Genomic DNA, 19905 nt, shown 5'->3' with positions numbered 1-19905 from the left:
CTCATGAAATATTGTTCTAAGACCTTTAAGATATCAGGTAAGCAACGAATACTAAAACCGTGGATTACACCTGGAATTCTCCGTTGTATAAAGACTCGAGACAACATGCACATAAGACTGAAAGACGTTCCTAATAACCAAATTCTAAGGATTACTTACCTACGTTATAGAAACTTTTGTACGAAATTATTAAAAAACTTGAAAAGAGATTATTACAAAGCTGAACTTCTAAAACATCAAAACAACATCAAAAAAACATGGCAGGCAATAAAAAAAGTCACTAATACTGAAAGAGATGAAAATAAAAATGTGGGCCTAATTAAAGTAAAGGATAATCCAACTAGTTCTATCAACTTTATAAACGATTACTTTGTTAGCGTGGGAAAGACACTAGCTGAGAAGATTAAAGCCCCAGCTATGTCAACTAAAATAAACCATACTCTTTCACAAACTAATTCCATTGTCATGTTAGAAACAGACCCAGACGAAATACTTGGCATAATTAAAAATCTAAAGAGTGATTGTGCAGCGGGATATGATGGTATCACAGCAGAAATCATTAAGAGCTCGGCTACTGTGCTTGTGCCCGTCATAACTCACATTTGCAACCGAAGTCTCACGACAGGGATTTTCCCTGATGCTTTTAAAACTTCTATAATTGTTCCTATTCATAAGGGTGGGTGCAGCGATAGTGTCGAAAACTACAGACCCATCTCTATTCTCCCGGTGTTATCCAAAGTGCTTGAAAAAGTAATAAACAAACGACTAATGAGTTTTCTCGAAAAATACCAAATTCTATCTTCATCGCAATATGGTTTTAGGGAGGGCCGATCAACTGAAAATGCGGTATCCAATATCTCAGAATACATTGTTGATAATTTGGACAAACGAAAAAAAGTAGTTGGAGTTTTTCTTGATTTAGCAAAGGCATTCGATACGGTTTCCATACCCGCCCTTGTGGATAAACTAGAGAAAGTAGGTATCAGGGAGAATGCACTGTCTCTACTAAAAGATTATCTGACAAACAGGAAACAAAAAACTAAAATTGGTGACTATATAAGTGAAAAACGGGAAGTTAGCTATGGTGTACCTCAAGGCAGTGTACTCGGCCCGAGTCTCTTTTTGGTCTACGTAAATGACCTCTTTAGTATCTCCTTGAAGCAAGGTAAAATCTTCTCCTATGCTGACGATACAGCTCTAATATTCACTGGGAACAGTTGGCAGGAGGCTCAGTCAAATGCTGAGGAGGGATTAAAACAAGTAATTACTTGGCTTCAGAATAATAAGCTTTCCCTGAACATAGCAAAGACCAAGTATATATAGGTAAAAGAAGGAAAGATAAAGTCTTCTCTAAGCCCAAAACAAGCACTAAACTTGCTCAACGCCAGCAAGCATTTCTTGGACCTCTTGTATACAATAGAATGGCCAAAGATATTGTAGCTCTGCCTTCGATGTCCATAAGAGATGCCAACAGTGCCATTAGAAACTGGTTGATTGAGTGTGATTATGAAGCTATTGAGAAAATGCTTAAAGTTATAGTCTGATCCATGTTATTTTCTCTGTCTTGCCACAAATCGTACACACACACGCACACACGCACACACACACACACACACACACACACATGCACGCGCGCTCACACACACACACACAGGTTCACACATAGTTACACACTTATAAATAAAGGCGTTAATATAGGCGCAGATTTCATTTAGTTTATAAATTAATAAATAAAAATGTAAATTTAATCTTAATATGTATAAGTAAATAATGTCTTATCTTTATGTATAAATAATTTTTGATTGATAATATTAGATAATTTTTAATACCTGATATATAATGAGTACCACTTACCTTATTGTGTTATCAGGAAGGGTTGCAGGCCTACGATACAAGCTGTCTTAGTGTAGGTCTGCAGGTCATATTATCTTTTTAATCATCAGGTCCTATTATGATATCCTTGTATTTTTATGTTTAATTAATTAAGATAATTATTTCTATGTATTTAATTTTGTATTTATGGTGAATAAATGATTATGATTATGATTAGTTAAAGTTGTTATCCATATCATAATAATATGTATCATAAAATCAGTGTAAGTATATGAATTTGCCTAAAATTATACGAATACAAAATATAACACATGTATTAAATATTTTGTATAGTACATATCACCTACTACCTATAGTATACTCCTAATAATAAGTGGTCGGTGGTAAACCATGCTGAAGCAATGGCATTCATGTGATAGAAACGAGCTGGAACGACAAGTATGAAAATCCAGTAAAATACTGATGCTAACCGAATTTATGTCACAAAATTCCACCCTGAAATGTAATCTCGCTTAACGAAGCTTATAAAGTATTCATATTTCAAGTTAGTTCAGAAGTTCTGATGTCTTACTTTGATATCATTTTCTTAGTGGCAATGTGTTTTAGGTTATTTTATGGGTTTGTACTTTTAGTTTAATATTATTATAATTGTCGCACCTCGGCGGCTCGTACTTCGCACAGGAGTGTATAAGAAAATAAAAATGTTTATTATTGTCTCTAAAATATATTTTAAATAAACTTGTAAGGGTGTAATATACTTGAACGTTAACTTGAACCAAATTACTGGAGAAAACTAGCTTTTGTAGAGACAATTGAGTTGAATTCACAAAAGTGCATTGCAATCCACCCACGCTCGTTAAAACTGAACAAGATGGTAAATTGAACTGAAAATAGATTTTGACTCGATCTCATGTCGACTTATAGTTCAAGTTAACATTGGCTATTAAAACTGAAGTTTACCAACCGTGGTTAGACAATCTCGTAACTGTCTACACAAAAGCTATTTCTACACGATTGCAGTTACATTGTTAGTATTTCCATCGAAAAGTTTGGTTAGGTTTTAATGGCACTTTGTGTGCTCACATATGAAACTATTACGGGCGGGTAATATGAAACTTGTATTTAATAATGGAACGCTTGCTTGATACAGCTGTACCCTAGAAAACTTATTTCATATATTACTACCTATGAGATTTCGATAAGGTCTAGTTTCTAATAGCTGTGTGTGCAAGTAGGTATATTAAATTGACAAGATTCCAATGCAATGTCTTTCGAAATAAAACTATACATACATCTTCCATATGTTTGTATCAAATTATTTGCAATATGCTTGTGTCATCTGCATTATCAACTGCCAGTTTCACAACTTCTGATTATGACATTCTGTTTGCTTATCTTTCAGTTAAAATTACAAATAATTACAAATAAGACAGAAAAAAACAATCAGTTAAAAACAATAGACGCTCTACAATTTAATTAGGAACTTAAAAAGTTAAATATGAATGGAGTTTTCCTATAAAATTTGTTATTCTTTTAAAACTATTTTTTTTGTATGGAATAATTAACATTCGAATGCGTTTGTATGTTATATATAATATTTTATGACTTGCACATTTATAATTTTAAATATAAGATATGCAAAAGGTTGAAATTCTATTTATAAATTTGTATTTCTAAGTTTATAATGTTTACACACCAGCGCTTCATTTTTAATAAGCGGGCTGAATTTTCTCTGAGGCAAAATTTCAGACCATTTAATAAACCAAGACTTAATAATGGATGAATGGATGGAGGCGAGAGCGGATTCATAAGATGCAGTATTGATTTTGTCTACCTACAGTTTTCATGAGCAATAGCGAGTGTGAAATAAAAAGCCGGATACCTCTATCTTTTAAGTACAATAATATGAGTTAAATGTCTAAAATAGACTAAAGTGTTATAAAATTATTTCTGAAAAGATTTTGGCATTCCTATAGTATATTGAGATCGTAAAAATAGATCTAATAACTGCTGAATATCTTCTAAACGACACCTTTTATCGACATAATATCACACATATTATTAGAATTATGTCGACGAATAGGTCCTTCTAAAACAGTATGTCGTAGAGTCAAAATATTTTTTTTTGTTTGAATATTATCAGTTTGTAAATTAATAACCAAGTTTCTGTTCTCACTATTTATATACTTTAACTTTAATTATTTCAAATTAAATACCTATACGTACCTATACTTCCCGGTCGCGGCTCGACCTACCTAGAGATGGTTACGTGCGTACTACTTGTATACGTAGTATATTATTATTAGTCTGTGGTACTACATAAAATAACCTTTGTGTCTTGGTTTTCAAGTAAAGAAATAAGGCAAGGTAACACGTCCATGATTTACGAGGTCTTGAAGAAAGGATGCTTTAAATGAACAAGCGTAACGTGCACTCACTTTACTATTGAGAGGCTGAGTGACGAGATTTGATGATCCGTAGTACTTTAACCTGCATCTTATTTGACAAAATGGCTTACTTTACTTAGGTACCTGCTTGTTAAATTAAGGACTTTTTACATCTACTAAAAGTATGTTAATTTTAAAATTTGAAGAGAGCTTTTTTGAGAATCCGCACATAATATGTTTACACAAATACACAACCTATTTTATTGACACGTCTTCTACTTTTCTGTGTAGGGAATAAATTTTTAATGTTTTAAAGGTTTTAATTACATAGTTAGTCTGCGTATCGTTTGTAAAACTGTATCATAAACTAGCCTATCACTTTGTTACAAACTATTTCTTCGTAAATCCAACCACCCTCCCTGTAAGCTGTATATAGAGGCATATTCTATCCGAGGCCGTAAAACGTAAGTAACGATAAAGTAAAATAATAAACAAAGATTTCTCGGAACTTCCGAAGATATCACCCATAACGTTTGCCCTCTATGGCGTGATAACACAACTTAGCATATAACTACAGGCTTCTAAACCTTATGTTTATATGTTGAAGACCATCTTGCCTCGTAAACAAGCTACGCACGTAAGCAATAAATGGGAAACTTCATACGTGTTTAAAGTTTTATTATAGCTGTTCTTAACTCGGAGCGTCTGAGCTAAATTGCGGTCTTCATTTCTTCACTTCGCTTAGTCATAAATTCTACTTCAACAACTTTATTGAATTTATATTATAAGTTTTCAAAAGGGTTGTAAATTTCATTACGGAATGTTGGAGTTTATTCTGTTCATAAGAGTATGCTGCAGATGCAGACAGCTGCATCGGAGAATTTAATTTTATCTCTACATATTGTTATATTTATCACCTTTCTATTCGCAAACAGCTAATGTTATATTCAGATTTGTTCTGAATGTTAATCTTGAATGATTTTTTTTCTAATTTTCCACCGATTAACAATTATCATTATATACATTACATTACATTATCATTATCATAACATTTTCCTTATTTATAAAAAAATCTTAAAATTTTTAATATGCAGCTGGGACATATTCAAATGCTCACAAATGTAGGTATCGCTATATTGTGAAAAAACTAAGAATTGGAACAGATACATATCGATATCGATAAATTTTGGGAAAGTGACTGGCAGAGAGAAATGGAAGTCCTTTCCCGAGGGAGATATAAGTTATGTCGTTTTATATATTGTTATTGAAACCCAAAAAACCTTTAACAAATTTGAATACGATCATTTAAATTTCATCTTTTAAATATATAAAAAACATACAGTTTTCTTTGCAGTTGATAGTTCGATTATATACCTAATATTCGGTAAAGAAAGAAGAATTTTCTGTTAAACTAGGACTTACAATTGTTTAGTTAAAAGTCTATTTAAAATACCTAGAGTTCCAGTTATTTTTACACTTATGAATTTATCACTTATCAATATCCAAGTTAGCTATTAAAACATAAAATCAGGTAGAAGGGGAATCAGTTCACATTGTTTGTCTTAGTTCTATTCGAACTATTTGCTCCGTTCCAACTCGAACGGATTCCCGCTTGCAATCCAAACCGTCTTGCCTACTTCTCAATGGGGTCATCTGACGTCTTATTTGAATAGCCTTTATTAAGTAAATAGTGAATTGTGAACTTTATTATAGTTCTTTTTTGTGTGTTTGTTTTTGTGTTCGGAACAATGAATCAATGTCGGTGTTAAAAACTTTTATATGTAGGTATAGCACATAACAATGGTGTGATTCTTTAAGTTTTACGTGGTTTTACAGATTATTCCAAGCCTACACATAACTTGTTGGTCGACAGCCCATAAACTGAGATATCTTCGTTCTAATTAATTAAGTTATAAAGCTATGATACTTAGAAGTAAGCAAACCATACTTTAAATCCCTATCTATAAACCCTTAATGATTTAGCTATAATTTCCTTCACCATTAGCGAGTAGAAGCAATTAAATCGCTTAAATGGAAATCTCGCAATTTCTGTTTATCCAATACGGGTGATAATTTAAATAACAATGTGGTTTTCTCAGAGGGATCCGGTGGGTTTAGCTGAGCGATTAGATCGTATAAATAACCTCTGGTAATCTTGATGCAGATTCTAAGATGCACAAAGCTTGCTGTTCTATAATGTTATTTACATTGCAGATTGCGTTTATTTAACGAAGAAAAACAATTTGCGTAGAGACTTAGATTCCACGAAATTCGTCTATAAATCTAGAGGATTAAATATATAGTTTGAGAGGTGGATACTGTTTATTTTGATAAGGGTCGGTGACAGTATGCTAATGTTAATCTAATTACGAAAGCTAACATTATTAATCCGAATGTTTGCTCAGATATATTGGCTTGTGAAGGTGTGGTATGCAAATATATGGGAACTGGGATTACAAATAGGGCACTTTATAAACGAATATCGAATTAGGAATACCTATACTAAAAGTATATATTGTAAAAAATATTGTTAGTTTAATATGCAAAATGCGCAGTCCTATAAATTGCTACTGAAAAATGAAAAATCAACCATTAAAACAACTGACTGAAAAATAAAGAGGATTAGAATAACCAATAATGATAAACATATTTCCATATTTTTTCATTAGTATTATCGATAATATGACGTTGTGACAGCAATCCCCGAAGGATATCGACAGATCACATGCCTCAGAGCGCTGGCCCTTAAAAGAGGATTACTTTGCGGTTCCGTGTTTTATGATTTTATATACTTATGTAACTTAGTACCTCCTACATGAGATAAAGATATTAAAATTGCCAAAATAATAAAATTATGTTCATAATTAATGCAATGTTGATTCATTCTTTCGCTTGCAGTCCGCAGAGTATCTTCGCCTATTTCGTATTCAAAAGTTATATTTTTTGCCTCCATGAATTAAAAAATAAAACAACCTTTCAGTCATCATCAGACGTTTATTTATTAAATTAATAGTTGCTAATTAATAATCATTTCAGGTCCTTAAACACAAAATTAAATGGTCCCTTGAAGTAGTTGAGAGAGCTCTGGTACATGGTGGGCGGTGGTCCGACCCAACTGATTTGGAAGTTTTCCACCATCTTGGATATCAGTGTCTCTAGCTCCAGATCGGCTATTCTACGACCTATGTAAATAGATGAGTTAGTTTGTATGGATATATATAAATTGAAAACAGATCAATAACTGATCTTTCCTACCCTTCTTTATGTATTCTACAACTTTGTTAATTATAGTATTGGAAAGGATGGCTGGACTACGAAGGAAGGCTGGCTATATACTGAATATTATAATATATTTGGATACTTTTACTTATAACGAAAAAATGAATTAAAAAGAAATGTTTAGAAAATTGATAAGGCAATAGAAGAGTGCCTGAACTGAAATATTAATAAGTTGCTACAAAACAATTACTATTTTATTCTATAAAATATAATATAAAAATGATTATGAGAATCGTGTATCATGCAACAAATAATTTTATAATTGCAATAGTGATAACTGATACATTACCAATACATATTCGTGCTCCAAACCCGAAAGGGCTGTACGCAAAAGGATGCGCGTTTCCATGATACAAGGGATCGTCTTTATCCACGATCCATCTCTCCGGAATAAATTCATTCGCTCGAGGATACTGCTCTTCCATTTTAGCAAGGTATTGGTGAGGAAATACTAGAAACATCTGTATAAAGAAATAAAATTGATTGACTTAATAATAATATTTCGGTTCTCAATGAAATAATCCATAGGTACCTAATTAGGTCATGCCAAGGGTCATGCATATAAAAAACATACAGTGATAATAATAGAGATGCCAAAAACATTATCATACTTAAATGTATTTTGACAATAAATACGTACATCCAAATTAATGATTTCAGTTTTATAAGCATGGGAAAGAAAAAATGTTACAACTATGAAAACTGCATAATTTTCATTTGATACTGAACATTTTAGTTTTAAATTCGCTGGCTAGTCACTACTGTAACTATCAAAATTTTATTTTATTTTTAGTAACAAAATACTTTTATCATAGAAATCTAAATAACAAGACACATAGAAGTGCTATAATGTCATAATTCGTATGAAAACCGCTGTCGCCAAAATCAACACATTCAAACCGAAAGCTAAACAGTACACACAAGTAAACTATGCCTTTTATTGGACAGCTTGATTTTAGTGAAAACTAACTTATCTATTAAATTAAGCTTTTGAATATGTATCCTAACGCACGAATTTACGGTTTATTTTAGAATAACATCCCTAAGTATATGAGACTTTTTGCTGCAATACGAACAAACGTGATAATAAGAATGGTCGACTGTGTCATTCATTGTTATTTCGATTACTATGGTGACACTCGTAATACTTGTAAATATTCTATAATTTTAAGGAAAAACGGCATTATTTCTAAAAAAAAATATTTTCCGATGAAATATTATTCCTTTATAAGTATAATTACAACTTGTGGAAGAATTTCCGCAATGGAAATTGCTGAAACACACCATGTATACACTCATACGTCTCCAGAGCAACTGAACAGTGACGAATGCACTGGTGATGTGCAAATCACCTGAGTGGCGACAAGGTCACGCACGCTTACGACTTCTAGTGTCTTGATATTTAGATTTCTATGACTTTTATATTTCTGTTAAAAAGCACCGAAGAATGAACTTAATATATTTGCATAATGAAGGAGACGTGAATTTATAATATAATTTAAAAAACTTTCGAAGTGAAAATATTACCTTTAAATTTTCACCGCTCTCTTTGAGCGATAAAATTATTTTAAAATTGACAGGTCCTTTATAAAGTTTAAAAGAAAATAACTTGTTTCGATAAGAAACAATCTTACAAAGAAGTCTCGTCAGTAAAGGTGAAACGAATATTCAAGTTTAAGTGAAATGGACTTAAAAAAGTTATATCAAGTGTTCACTCAAAGTACAATTTGAATCTATAGGGTTCATCCACTAAGTGTGGAGTACACTTTAGTCGAAACCTCTCCGAAGTCCGCACTAAATTGATTCTTGGGTTTAATTGTTTAAAGACGATTCAATGTAGTTTAGATTTCACAAAGCGTTTTATTTTCTCAGCTTAGCTCTTGAGCGTAATGAAGTTGGTATTTTTAGAAAAAAGCTTTTCCTTTAGTATGAAATGAAGCATCAATAGTGGGATGATGTAAATTAGTTTAAAACATGTTGCTTTGATATTTTCTTATTATGGTCACGTCGACGATCTTAATTATCCTGTCAGACTGAAATGTATTAATACTAACTAAGCTTCGCCTAGAAGACTTGTAATAATTAGAGCGACTCTATGCGATAATTGGTTTGTTTTTTCATTTAAGTGAACATTTAATTTAAGATATTATTTATATTCTAAAAAAATATGAAATAAAAATGTCAATGTACTGAAAAAAGTGCAACCAAATTGCTAATCTTCTTAAAATTTAAGATAAAAAAATACTTACATCTTTAGGTATTTTATAGCCCAAAATGTTATATTCCTTCGTAGTGAGTCTTGCATTCCCTCCCGTTACAGGCATCGCTCTCATTGATTCTTTTATACAAGCTTTTAAATATTTCTTTTCATTCCCAGAGAGAACTTCATCCCGTAATTTGTTTTGTTTCTCCGGGTTACTCGCGAGGAGGTACAAGGTTGCGCTCATTGTGTTACCGACCTGTTGATTAAAAATTACTCATTATTAAAATTAAAATTAGTAGTTAATTAATTTAATTAATTACTCCTATTAAACTAATTGTTAATTAAATAATTCAATTAAGCATAAAATATATTGCTTTTACTGCAATTTAAATAAGTCTTTATTCATTGATGTTTTAAATCTTTGTGTAATTGGCTTAATATAATGCCCAATTACTTTTTATTTGTGCAGTTATTTCCTTAACGTACGTGAATTAATGGTAAAATATATGCGGCTTTTGGCTGTTCCCCTTGTGTTGTCAATCACATACAATTTTATCAGTTAAGTTCTACAATTGTTTACAGAAGTAGTGTATTTTAAAAGTACAAAACTATAATAAACGAACACAATTAAAGTGATATATCGAGTACCGTATCGACGCCAGTGAACAGCAAATCGCTGGCCATTATGAGAGCAATCCGTTCGTCTATCTCCAGTAGTTTTTCAAGAACACTTTTTTGATCTTCGGCCTTTTCACATTTCCCTTTCAATTCCTCTCTGGCCTTTTTAACAAAGCCTAGTGTTATCCTGAAAGGTGCTGTCGATAAAGTATTGTATTCTATGAAAGCTTTTGACGGAAAATAGTCATTCGACTTTGTGACTGCAATATTGTGTTGGATACGATCAGAAAAGATCTGAAATCTTTCATGACTTTTGTACGCATATTCTTGAAATTTGTCCACTTTTGGAATTAACTCATTATGGTCGAACCGTGTTAAAGTTTTAGTTGTTGCAGTCATTAAAGTAAAACATTTAAAGATTAAAAGAAGAAAGAAAAATTACAGTCAATTAACTATCGACTATTGTAGTTTTCCAATTAAATAATAAACAACCTAAACAAGCTTACATTTCTACAAATATTAATTAGCTAAATACTTACTCATCAATACTGCTGAAGACCTTCATAGCCCGTTTAAACGACGGGGTCGAAATATACCTCCACAAGCTGGGTTTATAATCTAAATTCTCAGCAATCGAAAAGAACTCATGTACATAATTAATTAATTGTTTAGCAGGAGAGTTGTCTGCTAAAGTATCGTCTAACGCGTGAAGTCTATCTCCGAGAGCGATCGCGCTGACCGACTCGAGAGCCCAGAGGTTCATTTGGTAGTCGAAATTGTCTTTTATCATGTTGTTTTCGTCGCGGAGTTTACGAAGCCTGAGTATATGTGAAATAAAGAAAATTAGTTATTGTGTATATTGAAGGACCCTTTATAAAAACAGTGTCCGCGAAAAACAAGGTATGCTAAATGTCCAGTAGTCTATGAAAAAACTATAAGTTCAATAATTGAGCAGCCTGTATAAAACATGATAATGTATGTAATGCATAATTATAAGTGGAATACATGCTGTAAATTGTAATAGTTATAATTTTGAGGATATTATAATTTTAGGGTGTTTATAGGTTATGGCTTAGAGCATTATGTTCTACTAATAATATATTATTATGTAGAGACACCCATTTCAAATTTGTTTAAAGTTAAAAAAAAAAAATAGTTTCTTGATGTCTTATTAATTTGATCAAATAAACTTAGTTTATATTCAATGAAGTGGAATGCTACCTTTTGATCAAATCTTCAGCAACTTCTGCGCTGACTTGACTGTACAATTTGACGATATTGGGTTGCATTACGATCGGATTCACCATGGAGCGCGTTTGCTTCCATTTCTCTCCATGACTAGAAAAAAGACATGTATCTATGGATAAATGGATAAAAATGAACTATTTTCGTGTTAAATGTAATCCTTTATATCGCTAAAATGTACTAAGTTATTTACGGTATAAGTATTCCTTTCTTGGTTCTATTTCAAAGAACTAATAATGTTTACAACCGCAAACCATTTTCATTAGGGATGTTTAAAATTTCGGGCCTTTTTTGCATTTTCCATTGATGTTCTTTGTGACTCAACACGATGTTTGCTATAAGATTGTAACCATTATTTACGTTATTCAAAACCTTTCCACGTTTCTTATTCTTGTTTACATTTTCCGCGAAAAAGGGTCTCTTGTAATTTTAGTCTTACATGGGAATTAAAGGCAGTCCCTTTACGTGCCGCGTTTATAAATTTAGAGATACCCTATTCAAAGGTAGGGTTTTCCCAAGCTCTGTTTTATTAAAAGGCAGGATTATACTTTTAATAAGCAGAAGAGGTGCTAAATGTTACTTGCAATGATTTGAGTATTGTCTGAATTAATTACTTTTTATACAGATCTGGAATTTTATTTTATTATCTGAGAAATAAGTATTTATGTATTTTGATTACGTAAAAATTATTTTGTCTACCACAAGTGAAAATACTCTAAAACTACTATAGATACCTTATTATTTTAACTATTTAATCATAATCAATTTAACAACATACTGATAGTAATATAAGAAAAAATCTATCAGTTATCATTTCAGGTAGGTAAAAAAAAAAGAACTCACTCGCTAATCAAGCCTGTTGGCTCTTTAGCGCCTCCCTTTGGTTTGTTATAAAAGTTTCGGTAATAATACAGAATTTGAAATCCAGGTCGAACAGGCAGCCAATTTTCGCCTCTAAGAACCTACAAAAGAAAAAATTTAGAAAGGATATTATTGTTTGGTAAGAACAATATTGAAAATGGAACGAAGAATAACGAATAATGTTTTGTTTTGTTTGAATAACGATCTAAGTTGTGAAAACCATTGAAGCTAGCTCAATACCAACTCAATACTCAAGTACCTATTGTTGAGAATGGGGATTTACTTTCTTGACATCAAAAAGAATAGAAAACCTACGACGATCTTATACTCTGCAACAAAATTAGCTAAGAACCGATCAATGCATAATTAATAACGAATTAATCCTGTTTGATTTCAATTCCGACCTTTGTCTATCTCGAAATTATTATTTAAAAATCAAAAGTAGAAGCTATGGAAAGATTAAATTATCTAAAGAAATACTTTACCACTTCAGTCCTGAAAGTTAGGTCTTAAAATTTTAGGATCAAATAAATTTTTAGGCTTAACTTCCATGAAAACTTTCGTTAATGTATAAAAAGTAAATGGTACTCTGTAAATTTCGCGCTGTTGACGTTAAAACGTTCCTATTACTGTGCCAAAGAGAAATGTGCTATCGTGCTATGTGTCGCCATTTCATAAATTTATGTTCCTCGCGACACACCAATTTATAAACACTCTCATTTAAGGCAATATTAGAGTTATTATAGTGTTTAAGGTGGCTATGAAATTTATGAGTTGGAGGTACGAGACCAGGAGAGCATGCAGTAAATTAATTGATTTTAAAATTTATCTGTACATGTAGATAACATCATCACTACTAGAAACGGTGAAGGAAAACATCGTGAGGAAACCGGCATATCCAAGATCAACATCTCGACGACATGTGTGATGTGACATCTACCAATCCGAACATGGCCAGCGTGTTGGATTATGGCCTAAATACCTCTTATCAAGCATAAGGACCATATTACTTATATAGGCTGATGATGATGAGTGATATTAGATTGGGAACGAATATTCGAAGTTCTAGCCAATGTTATGAATTTTAGGTTCGCTATGAAAAGCTAAACAAGCAATCCACTCTTGTTGTAATTTGAGTGCTATCTCGCAATAACGTATGCAGTTGGAGGGAAATTACTCTCTAAGGTAGAATGCAGTTTGCAATATGGGCGTGATATGCCAGAACATAGCAATTATTATTTTACGAACTTTTGGCGCTAGCTAAATCTGGGGGCACGGTAGTGCCCCCGCCAAGACGAGCCAAGCGAAAGCGAAGCGCACGGGCACTACCTACCTTTTCTCGAAGCGCTTCGACGTTTTTTTGAACCCTCATAACTTGGGTTTGGATTATGCTAGATCAACAAAATTTTCGGGATATATTGTCAATAGCGGACTTATTGAACATATTAAGTTTTAATTACATTAGCTTTTATACTTCAGATTTTATTTATATCTAAAAAACGCTAATTTCGTCACTGACTCACTGATGATCATCAAAATTCTTAAGGTATTTCCTAATGTCCTAGAAAGCTGAAATTTTGTATGTAAGCTAGTATTAGCACACAAACAACAAAAAAATTATAAAACTTGTAACTTTCATCCCCCAACCCCTTAAACTAGGGGATGGGAGTTTGTATGAGACCTGTAATTTTAAATTAAATTTTGATTACGCTAGAGGTCTATCTAATAATCTAAAACTTGGTTCCCCTATATATATATAACCTGTATACACATATATACATATATATATATGTATATATGTGTATACAGGTCTCATATATATATATATATATTTTTTTTAATATATATGTATAGGTACTCCATGTTAAAAAAAAAAAAATTAAAAATTTAATCGACATATATTGAGACATACTTCAGATCAGATCATATAAATATGAATGAATAGAAGTGTTGCGAACGTCTCCTGCCTCTGACGTCCATTCAGTAGCTAAAAATAAAAAAAAAATTGTCCTTGACAGCGAGCGCGTCGATTGTCGATTGTCTTGCTACTGATTTAAAAGTGAACATGGATTGTGAAATAGTTTCACTTGAAGTAAATCTTGGACCTTGCCATCATCATGTGTCAGCGAACTGCGAACAGCGAACAGCGAACAGCGAACAGCGAACAGCGAACAGCGAACAGCGAACAGCGAACAGCGAACAGCGAAAAGCGACAGCGACAGTGAACAGCGAACAGCGAACAGCGAACAGCGAACAGCGAACAGCGAACAGCGAACAGCGAACTGCGAATAGCGAACAGCGAACAGCGAACAGCGAACAGCGAACAGCGAACAGCGAACAGCGAACAGCGAACAGCGAACAGCGAACAGCGAACAGCGAACAGCGAACAGCGAACAGCGAACAGCGAACAGCGAACAGCGAACAGCGAACAGCGAACAGCGAACAGCGAACAGCGAACAGCGAACAGCGAACAGCGAAAAGCGAACAGCGAACAGCGAACAGCGAAAAGCGAACAGCGAACAGCGAACAGCGAACAGCGAACAGCGAACAGCGAACAGCGAACAGCGAACAGCGAACAGCGAACAACGAACAACGAACAACGAACAACGAACAATGTGAATGTGAATGTGAATGTGAATGTGAATGTGAATGTGATTGTGAATGTGAATGTGAATGTGAATGTGAATGTGAATGTGAATGTGAATGTGAATGTGAATGTGAATGTGAATGTGAATGTGAATGTGAATGTGAATGTGAATGTGAATGTGAATGTGAATGTGAATGTGAATGTGAATGTGAATGTGAATGTGAATGTGAATGTGAATGTGAATGTGAATGTGAATGTGAATGTGAATGTGAATGTGAATGTGAATGTGAATGTGAATGTGAATGTGAATGTGAATGTGAATGTGAATGTGAATGTGAATGTGAATGTGAATGTGAATGTGAACATACACAAACACGAACACGAAAACGAACAACGAACAGCGAACAGCGAACTCGAATTTTAATTCGAACACAAACACAAACACAAACACGAACAACGAACATCAAACAATGAACAACGAACAACGAACAACGAACAACGAACAACGAACAACGAACAACGAACAACGAACAACGAACAACGAACAACGAACAACGAACAACGAACAACGAACAACGAACAACGAACAACGAACAACGAACAACGAACAACGAACAACGAACAACGAACAACGAACAACGAACAACGAACAACGAACAACGAACAACGAACAACGAACAACGAACAACGAACAACGAACAACGAACAACGAACAACGAACAACGAACAACGAACAACGAACAACGAACAACGAACAACGAACAACGATCAACGAACAACGAACAACGAACAATGTGAATGTGAATGTGAATGTGAATGTGAATGTGAATGTGAATGTGAATGTGAATGTGAATGTGAATGTGAATGTGAATGTGAATGTGAATGTGAATGTGAATGTGAATGTGAATGTGAATGTGAATGTGAATGTGAATGTGAATGTGAATGTGAATGTGAATGTGAATGTGAATGTGAATGTGAATGTGAATGTGAATGTGAACATACACAAACACGAACACGAAAACGAACAACGAACAGCGAACAGCGAACAGCGAACTCGAATTTTAATTCGAACACAAACACAAACACAAACACGAACAACGAACATCAATCAACGAACAACGAACAACGAACAACGAACAACGAACAACGAACAACGAACAACGAACAACGAACAACGAACAACGAACAACGAACAACGAACAACGAACAACGAACAACGAACAACGAACAACGAACAACGAACAACGAACAACGAACAACGAACAACGAACAACGAACAACGAACAACGAACAACGAACAACGAACAACGAACAACAAACAACAATCAACGAACAACGAACAACGAACAATGTGAATGTGAATGTGAATGTGAATGTGAATGTGAATGTGAATGTGAATGTGAACAGCGAACAGCGAACAGCGAACTCGAATTTTAATTCGAACACAAACACAAACACAAACACGAACAACGAACATCAATCAACGAACAACGAACAACGAACAATGAACAACGAACAACGAACAACGAACAACGAACAACGAACAACGAACAACGAACAACGAACAACGAACAACGAACAACGAACAACGAACAACGAACAACGAACAACGAACAACGAACAACGAACAACGAACAACGAACAACGAACAACGAACAACGAACAACGAACAACGAACAACGAACAACGAACAACGAACAACGAACAACGAACAACAAACAACAATCAACGAACAACGAACAACGAACAATGTGAATGTGAATGTGAATGTGAATGTGAATGTGAACAGCGAACAGCGAACAGCGAACAGCGAACAGCGAACAGCGAACAGCGAACAGCGAACAGCGAACAGCGAACAGCGAACAGCGAACAGCGAACAGCGAACAGCGAACAGCGAACAACGAACAACGAACAACGAACAACGAACAATGTGAATGTGAATGTGAATGTGAATGTGAATGTGAATGTGATTGTGAATGTGAATGTGAATGTGAATGTGAATGTGAATGTGAATGTGAATGTGAATGTGAATGTGAATGTGAATGTGAATGTGAATGTGAATGTGAATGTGAATGTGAATGTGAATGTGAATGTGAATGTGAATGTGAATGTGAATGTGAATGTGAATGTGAATGTGAATGTGAATGTGAATGTGAATGTGAATGTCAAAAAGTTATCAGATCTCATGTAGAGCCAAGCTTCTAAAACTACACTCCCTAACTCTACAAGGCCTAACTTCACAAACTCTACACCTTAGTCAAAATATGTGGCTTGGCCGTTCGTTACTACAAGAACTATTGTATAACACAAAAGTAATGAACAGTGAATTAATTTTTCACCTTACGCCGATGTGAATGTAGCGAAATGGCCAAGCCACATATTAATCAGCTTAAGATATTCAGAAAATATAATCCATCTACACCAAAATTTAGGATTAAACGTAATCTTAATATTCATATGTAATACTACTAGCTTGTCCTGGTTTCGCCTGGTTGACCAAGGATAAAAAAATAAGATGTCACTCCTGAATAGTATAGATTTTTTGTTAGCGTAGCATAGCAACAACATTCATGATAGGAACAGTACCTATAAATTACGAATATTACTTTATAATATGAATATAGCTCAGAATACAGAACAAACTCAGAGAACAAACACAGAGGAATATAGATAACATACCTAATATTATTCTAGCCGTTCTAATCGTCATTGATACTTAAACAAGATTATCTACATATATTTGGAAAATAATTGATAAACATGATTAAATTTAGTACTTATATAAGATAATCATTATTCTCAAATAACTTTTTTGATACCTGTGCTATCGAGTCAAGATCATACAGAAATATCCCAGGTTTTCCCGCGAATATTTGGTTAAGCTTCACAATGGGCCCGTAACTTGTATATAGCTTATCCTGAAACTCGTAGCCGTTGCAGTTGTATAGAGAGCCTATCGAAGAAACATACATTATTAAAATCTTTACTAGTCTTATCAAATAGGAGTAAGTTAGTGTAGGATGAAAACTATTTATTGAAATATATACATACCAATATAAAATCAGCTTTCTATGTGTACCATTAATCGTTAAAAGATTAATTCTTATATTAAAAAATAATACATACTTATAAACAAAACATAATAATACAAACCCCCTGGAAAGAAATGATGCAATTGTCCTATAATAGGAAGGGATGATGGTCCCGGTATATTTTTCCATGACTTCAAGTGTTGAAAATGTTTAGTGCTAGTTGAAATTTTACATACAACTGTCCTGTAAAATATGCAATGAATTTCTGGTATAATATCAAAAAATATAATTTTCAAAATGTAAATTAAACATTCCACAAAGCGAAAACTTCAATCTGAAGATTTAAGGCGGTAATGCGTAGATTTGAATTTGGAATTATTATCATTATTTTTCTTTATATTTTTCTTTATCTTTCGTGCTTGAACGCTACATTTATTTGAAATATAGCGTTCAAGCACGTTTAAGTGCCAGTTTTGCAGCTGTTAGGAATTTTAAACATTTTTTGAGTGCTTAATGTAAAAAAAAAATATCTACTTAAAATAAGATACTCTATATAATTTAAAATTGGTTACCTTGCAAAAATTTTCGTGTCGGACAAAATTAAAATTGTATTTCTTGATAACATTTCGTTAGTTGCATTGCAAACTATAAAAATAAACTAACAATTACTTTATTTTTCATTGGTAACCTATATGCAGCTGATCAAACATTAATTATCAGCCTTGAAAATTTTGCAATTTACACAATAGATCAATATGTGATTAATTAATAAACAATTGAATTTAATTATATAGGTATTGTCGTGACTCTTATGTAATTTATGAACTGTTCTGTGTAAAATTTTATGCTTTATTTACAGCTCTATTATCACAGAGAAAATAATACTTTGTCGATATTTATTGTATGCGTCTTTACGCATACAATAAAAACATTTTTATATTATTGTGTAATTATTACGAACGATAAACAAACGAATTATTAGTAATTGGAATGAATTTGAATATCGATGAAATTACAAATTTAATAAAGTATTCATTGATTGAAATAATTGCATAAATTCTAATTTCAAAATGTAAACAGGCTACCAAATTTGAGAACGTGACTTATTTGGACTTTGAATATTCATTAATAATATTTATAGCAGTGGCTTTAGAAATTATAGAGCCGAAACTTAAGCCTAATAAAAATTAAAAAACGAATAAATCACGTTTTATAAATGCATTTAGAATATAATATTATGATTGTTTTCAATTTATATTCTCTCAAAATATCGATCACAAGAAGCGCTTGGTTTAGATTTACATACGTTGATTACGTAAAAAAATACCTAAATCATATCATACATGACTGATAATTTGTTTTTCCGTAAAGAGCCTTTAACTCTTTTTTACTAGAAGCACAGGAATGTAGTTGTATATTGGTTATACAAATAAAAAGCTTATAATTTTTTAAAAACTTTATTTTGTAGCGAAAATAACAACATAAAAAGCATTGATAAAAAGTAAATAAATTCAAACAATATATAGAGTAAGAGAATAGGTTCATATTTTCTAGAAAAAATGAACTTACTTTATGTACCTAACTCTAAAGGAGATTGTCGAATGAATCATGGTCACAAGTTAGTACTAAAAATATTTTATTGCTTAATCTATTTTTTAACAGCAAAATTAAGCCATAGTATATAGATATCTTTATACAATGATTCAACTGTAATATTAACAAACGAAAATGCATTTCATTCACGGACGTTGTTTTATCTTTATTAAACACTAGATTTCCGCCCGCGGCTTCGCCCGCGTTTGCAAAGGAAAACCCGCATAGTTCCCGTTCCCGTGGGATTTCCGGGATAAAATGTGTTAA

At 32.9% G+C, this 19905-nt stretch overlaps 1 protein-coding gene across 1 annotated transcript; it reads right to left on the bottom strand.

Annotated features, from left to right (window-relative positions):
• Nucleotides 1-7242: 7242 nt before the first annotated feature.
• LOC149482444 (cytochrome P450 CYP12A2-like) lies at nt 7243-18692 on the bottom strand. The gene is made up of 10 exons (XM_089703870.1): nt 18618-18692; nt 18167-18288; nt 17833-17966; nt 12409-12527; nt 11542-11658; nt 10860-11138; nt 10351-10507; nt 9749-9958; nt 7789-7960; nt 7243-7402 (listed from the first exon to the last, which is right to left on the bottom strand). Exons 1-10 carry the CDS (start codon nt 18668-18670, stop codon nt 7248-7250), a joined length of 1518 nt encoding a protein of 505 aa, XP_089559996.1. The 5' UTR covers nt 18671-18692; the 3' UTR covers nt 7243-7247.
• Between the last annotated feature and the right edge of the window lie 1213 nt (nt 18693-19905).

This window comes from Colias philodice, chromosome 15 (assembly GCF_061535455.1).
Source record: "Colias philodice isolate Cphi_HAF_F1 chromosome 15, ilColPhil1 Martin Lab GWU primary, whole genome shotgun sequence".
Taxonomy (NCBI): Eukaryota; Metazoa; Arthropoda; class Insecta; order Lepidoptera; family Pieridae; genus Colias; species Colias philodice.
The sequence above is the reverse complement of the archived record's forward strand: the minus strand, read 5'-3'. Positions and strand labels throughout refer to the sequence as shown.

Bases quoted from the DNA above. Each gene is read 5' to 3' on its own strand.
- LOC149482444 (XM_089703870.1), bottom strand. From the start codon at position 18,670: ATGTTATCAAGAAATACAATTTTAATTTTGTCCGACACGAAAATTTTT. The intron at 18,289-18,617 runs GTAACCAATTTT...CATATTTTACAG, and splicing joins GACACGAAAATTTTTGCAAG to GACAGTTGTATGTAAAATTT. The intron at 11,659-12,408 runs GTGAGTTCTTTT...TCTTTTTTCTAG, and splicing joins CCAACAGGCTTGATTAGCGA to TCATGGAGAGAAATGGAAGC.